This window comes from Hippoglossus stenolepis, chromosome 1, assembly GCF_022539355.2.
Source record: "Hippoglossus stenolepis isolate QCI-W04-F060 chromosome 1, HSTE1.2, whole genome shotgun sequence".
NCBI lineage: Eukaryota > Metazoa > Chordata > Actinopteri > Pleuronectiformes > Pleuronectidae > Hippoglossus > Hippoglossus stenolepis.
The window spans coordinates 30,903,014-30,909,013 of record NC_061483.1 but is presented as its reverse complement, the minus strand read 5'-3'; the positions used below and the strand labels follow the sequence as shown (position 1 = coordinate 30,909,013).

The following is a 6,000-nucleotide window of genomic DNA, read 5'->3' as shown; positions in this document are numbered from 1 at the left end:
TCTTCAAAGTAAGAACAGAAGAAGGAAAATAATGATGTGTGGTAATCAAAAACAAGATATTTAATGAATACTTAGAATATTAAATGATTATTACGTATTTATCCTCCCCGCGATGCACAAAACGCATGCAACACGGAGCCGTTTCGCCCGGTCCTTGTTCGCCCTCCCCGCGGCCTCACAGTGCTGCTGACAGACCAGTATTATCATATATTATTATATTGTATAATAAAAACTTGTTCAAATACATCACAAAACGTTTATGTATAATATTAATTGTATGCATTAGTATCAGTAATATTAATATTTTTTAGCAATTACATAGAAAATATTTCATTATATTAGACAACTTTAAAAGTTCTGCAACAGTGATGGGGATATTTAGGAGCAGCAGTTGTGTCAGAATCTTTTTGATCACAAAAAAATCATTGAGGTGTGTCTGCATTTCTGTATTGGGCTGCGGATTTGCTTTAATATTTAGATCTGCTCAGCAGCGATAGTCATACACTGTCATCTGCTGGCCAAGTACTGAAGTGATATTTTCACACATTACAGACAGAGCAGGAGTCTGTTTGAGGCCTGGACAGTGTTTCAATGGACTGAGTTGACTGAGATGCAGACATGTGAAAATGATGTTAAATAATCTGGTAACTGAACGCGTAGTTTCATTATGTTCAAATAATAATCAATGTGTTGTAAGTAACTGAGCAGCCTCAGTTAAAATACATAGGTAATTGTGAATTCTCAGAAGAAGACTCGTGTTTACCATGCTTCCTGAATGCAGCACCAATGTTAGCAAGTGGGCGTGGTTAATGTGTCTCATCAACTTCCGGGAGAAGAACGCCGGGACACATGTGTTCAGGTGTGTGTTTGTTGTGACACCACGGTGTGTTTAAGAGGACTCAGCAGAGCAGAGTGGTGCGTGGGGGTGGGGGGGCTGCTGTAGAGACGGAGGAAGCGACGATAGCCTCGGTCTTTGGGTTGTTTGGGTTGTTAGCCTCAGTGTTAGCCTCAGTGTTAGCACATGTCACTAGCGGCTGGCAGTGCCTCGTCCTCCGTGTTGTCAGTGGTATACAGTCCGTGGTCCCTCTGTTGTCTTCACTGTGCTGTACTCTACAAAGCTCATGTTTGTTGTTGTTCGCACTGCCGACGCTAGCTAGCAGTTAGCAAAGCCTGCCCTGTAGCACAGCTTCATGAACTTCATACTGTTCTAGCCATCAGTGGTAACAGGCTACACTATCAACAGGTGACAAGCGGGTCAAAGCGGGTTGTGGTCGCTGTCAGCTGCACGGTTAGTGCCGCCGCTTGTTGAGGTTCGTCACCATGGGCCACACCAGCCTGCAGAAGATCATCGCACTGCAGAGAAACCCTGCAAACATCAGGAACCTGTGCATCCTGGCTCATGTAGACCATGGTGAGCTCTCACGCATTAACACATTCAACACTTCTTGATTGCTGCAACAACAACCACTGTGAACTATTCTTTACTGAGCCAGTTGTCATTGAAAGTTTAGTCACATTTACTTTCACTTAGCTTATCTGCAGAAGTGAGTGTGACATCATGTGTCATTAAATGACAACTTTAGTATTTAGGGTTTGAGTAAACACTGCATTTGTTTTATTTCATTTATTTTTGTGATGCCATTATTCTGAGAGCTTATTTAGCGTATAGGTTAAATTGGGGCTAAAGAGTGTCACATAATTGACAGCTTTATAATTTCATTCAACAGATCAGATTGTTATAAAAAAAATGTCAGAAAATGATAAATGTGTTAAAGTAACACATGCCATTATCACATGACAGTTTCCTGATGCCCAATGTGAAGTTTATGCTGCAAGTACATTACTAATGTTATTTGGAACCATCTTTGTCTTTGCAGGCAAAACTACTCTTGCCGACTGCTTAGTGGCAAGTAATGGCATCATATCCAGTCGACTGGCTGGGAAGGTTTGTGACTTCATTTGCTACAAAGACCATTTTCACAGTTATGCTCCAAGACTCTCTCCCATGTTGTGCACGGTTCCAGTTTTGTCATCACTTGTGCTTATCTGTGATGTATTGCTCCACCAGCTGAGGTATCTGGACAGCAGAGAGGATGAACAGATCAGAGGAATCACAATGAAGTCCAGTGCCATCTCTCTGCACTGCACACATGGTAAGGCCACTTTGATCAATGCCACATTAAGTCCACTCCAGGACTAATTCTAAGATCATTTGCTGTTCACTTTTTTAAAAATTAAATTATCAAAAACATAGGGCCCAACGCCACAATACTGATCTACACAGCACCCACAGAATATGAATAACAAAATATAACAAACTTCAGCAATGTGATTACTTCACTATGATGGCTTTCCCTGCCAGCGTGGACCTGCTGATATTTATGCAGATTGAATATTTGAATCTCATTACATCTCTACAGGCATTGAAGCCAAGAACCTACATGAGTGAATCCTGGAACACTCATGTTTGAATGTGAAGAGTTGCAACAGTTAGCCCACATAGCTTGAATGTTATTGTTTAGTGAATTGGCATACATGCTACTTATTCTTGAGGATTTTCTGAAAAAAACTAATGGAAATATTTGTTGTTTGCTTCATCTGAGTTCCAGTTTTACTGAACTCAGTTTCAAAATAAAAGTTGATGAATCTGTGCAGTTTGTCTGATTGTCTGTGTCTGATTGTCCTCAGGAGATCAGGAGTACTTACTAAATCTGATCGACTCTCCGGGTCACGTCGACTTCTCCTCGGAGGTATCCACTGCTGTCAGGTTGTGTGACGGTGCCATCGTAGTTGTTGATGCTGTCGAGGGTGTGTGTCCACAGGTAAATCTCTCTGTCCACTCACTGACTCATTCTATAGATGAAGGAAGAGACTTTACATCGCTGTATCCACAGTCTTTCCTGTAACCACACTGTATACAAACTGTTAATATGTTCTCGATTTATTTCAAAAATGATAAAATTACCATTTTGCCCATCAATCTGCTCTCAATAACTTGTTTTGGCAAAGTGAAAACATGGGTTTTATAAATTAAGCAAGTTTATTGAAAATTGAAAAGTAAAAAAACTATTATACTCTTAATTCAGTAAGTCCTGTTGGAAGTATTTACATCTTCCAGTCGTCTTTGTTAAGTGTATGAGCTTTATACTCTTACTGAGCAGCAGCAGGGACAGGAAGACTGCTCAGCTCAGATCTTTCTTTGCTTGCTTTTTCTGTCCTTGAAAATGTATAGCTTCTTTCCTTTGGCCTGCAGCAAAGTAGTAGACAAAGAATACACATCAGAATGAATGTGAGAGATAAGGAAAGACACGACTGAGCATTTATTTTCCGGAGAGTTTGTCTCATTAAACCAGAGAAGCCAGTGGCCGGAGGCTTTACGTTTTTGGGTTGTCGGCCCATCCGTCCTTCCCATTCCCATGAAGCCGATATCTCAACAATGCCCAGACTGAATTTTCTCAAATTTGTTACAAATATTCACATGTACTCAAGGATGAACTGATTTGATTTTAGTGGTCAAAGGTCAAGGTCATGGTGACCTCACTAAGCACATTTATCGCCTTGTGAAGGTGATATCTTTGGAACGCCATCAAGGAACCCTTTCACATTTGGCACAAACATTAACTTGGATTAATTCACTTGAATTTACTAAAACTTCTTAAAATGTTTCACTTTGAAAAAATGGGTTATTGAGTGTAAATTGATGGCTAAAATGGTGGCATTTCACATTTATAATGAAATCTGTCACAATAAAGAGTGTGAAAAGTGAATTTATCTATTTATCAGTTGGCCAATGTATCAGTTAATAGTCTTGTGATTTACTGCTTTTAGTAGATCTTCTTCTAACCGTTATATTCATGCCACAGTGTTTAAAAATGCTTTGCTGTTAAGACATGTCAAATGAGATTTTGTTGCTTTTTTGTCTGTGTTTATTGTGTGTAGACCCAAGTTGTGTTGCGTCAAGCATGGCTGGAGAACATCCGGCCTGTTCTAGTCATCAATAAAATCGATAGACTCATCCTGGAGCTGAAACTCAGTGCTCAGGAAGCCTACACCCACTTGCAGAAGATTCTGGAACAGGTGCGGGGCCCAGTTCTCACCTGACACAAGCCACATTCAGTGTATTTGATAAAAATCCTCTAAGAGTTTCAGCCACAATGTTGCAATGCAAAGTTACCCTGGAGTAAAATTGTTCTTGACTATGTTCTGTTTATATTTAGATATTATCTTGAATAAATATTTTAAATGTGTATATTAATAAATGAGATCATTGATACAAGGAGCTGGAAGTTCAGACCTCAGAGTAATGGAAGTAAATGGAGGCATGGCTGGAGTGTGGAGACCACTGTAACTAAGCATTGGTATGTATGTTCTTTCCTGTAGGTGAATGCAGTGACAGGTTCTTTGTTCACGTCCAAAGTGCTAGAGGAGCGAGCAGAGAAAGAGGAGGAGAAAGAGAGGGATATAGCCAGTGGTGATTATGTTTACGACTGCAGCGCTGGGCTGGAGGAGGCAGATGACTCCCTCCTCTACTTCTCTCCTGACCAAGGGAATGTGGTGTTTGCCAGCGCCATGGATGGATGGGGTTTCAGGTGAGGCTGGTTTCTTCTAAACCTCCAGTGATGACATTGTTTGGTCATGAGTTCCACTGATATAAACAAGTGAAGTACATTTATATGTACATTAGGGTTGCTGAGTTTATTTTTCTAATCATTCAAACGAAATTGATAGAACATTTTTTCACCAATGATTTAACTGCTCAGTAATCTAGATCAGGATATCTCTGTGTTTTGATTTTCAAGTTGTAAAGAAACAGCAAATCAGTATTAAAAAATGTGATCAGTTTTTAACCCTTGTGTTGTCCCTGCTTCCCCCGGCTGTTGGCCCCCTCACATAGCCCACCACATATTAGCATGCACACGTAGGGCAATAGACAAGTGAGCAGCCTTTGCAGATGTATTTGTTACACCCGCAGCACACGGTGTGAGTTTTACAGATCTTTTTCCTGGGGCATATCTGACACCTCTTACTCGTCCCGAGCGGGGCTGCTGTGGCGGCGGCTAGGGCTAGGGAGGAGGCCGGACGCTCGGGTCGAGCATTGTCGTGGTCAAGAGCTCTCCGTGCGGCGGCGGCGGCGGCTTTTACAGCCTACACAACCGCGGCGGACGCTTCCGTGCGGGGGATGCGCTCCCTTCGTGCGATGAACGGAGTCAGGAGAGCCTTTCCCAGCTGCTCTAGGAACACCCTCCGCTTGTTCTGCTTGCCCGGCATCCAGTCTGGGTTGATCTCTCTCCATATCACAAAGGCGTTGTAGGAAGAGACGTCGAGAATGTTGTGGAAGACGACCAGGGGCCAGCGCGCAGTCATCCTCCTGCAGCTGTACGTTCCGATCACCTTGTCTAGGTTGTCCACGCCTCCTTTGTTGCGGTTGTAGTCCAGTACGATGACCGGTTTCCCGTCCTAGCGGTCGCTGACGTCGGCCTCCGCGTGCTCAGGAGCACCACGTTCCTGTTTTTCTTTGGGATGTAGGACACCAGAGTGGCTGTGGGCGTGAATGCGAACTTGGATGAGAACACCTCTCTTCCCTTGACCGCGAGCAGCCCGGTCGGGAGCTCGGGCTTGTTCTTCCGAACCGTGCCGACCACAGTGATCTTGGATAATGACAATCCTTGGGTCACCCTAACCAGCCAGGGCTTGCGGATGATCTCACACACACACACACACACACACACACACACACACACACACACACACACACACACACACACACACACACACACACACACACACACACACACACACACACACACACACACACACACACACACACACACACACACACACACTCCGACCCAGGAACAACACGGGGGTTAAACACAATAGTTTTCATTATTTCAGTGCATATAATGATTGTTGTGTATATTCTTGCACAAATGTGAGAGTAAGAACTGAACCTGAAATAAAGACCACACATCAAACCTGGGGTGGGCTGTGTCTGCATTT

General features: G+C 42.9%; 1 protein-coding gene across 2 annotated transcripts in view; it reads left to right on the top strand.

Moving 5' to 3' along the window:
* Positions 1–782: 782 nt before the first annotated feature.
* efl1 (elongation factor like GTPase 1) overlaps positions 783–6,000 on the top strand; it is a 75,611-nt gene continuing 70,393 nt past the window's right edge. The window contains exons 1-7 of one of the 2 annotated variants that reach the window (XM_035155725.2): positions 783–859; positions 1,244–1,411; positions 1,878–1,945; positions 2,069–2,153; positions 2,689–2,822; positions 3,940–4,077; positions 4,381–4,589. In XM_035155725.2, coding sequence (XP_035011616.1) covers positions 1,321–1,411; positions 1,878–1,945; positions 2,069–2,153; positions 2,689–2,822; positions 3,940–4,077; positions 4,381–4,589 — 725 coding nt within the window. In that variant the 5' untranslated portion in view covers positions 783–859; positions 1,244–1,320. Of the gene's footprint in view, positions 916–1,243; positions 1,412–1,877; positions 1,946–2,068; positions 2,154–2,688; positions 2,823–3,939; positions 4,078–4,380; positions 4,590–6,000 lie in introns of both variants that reach the window. The other variant, XM_035155726.2, reaches the window with a different exon arrangement.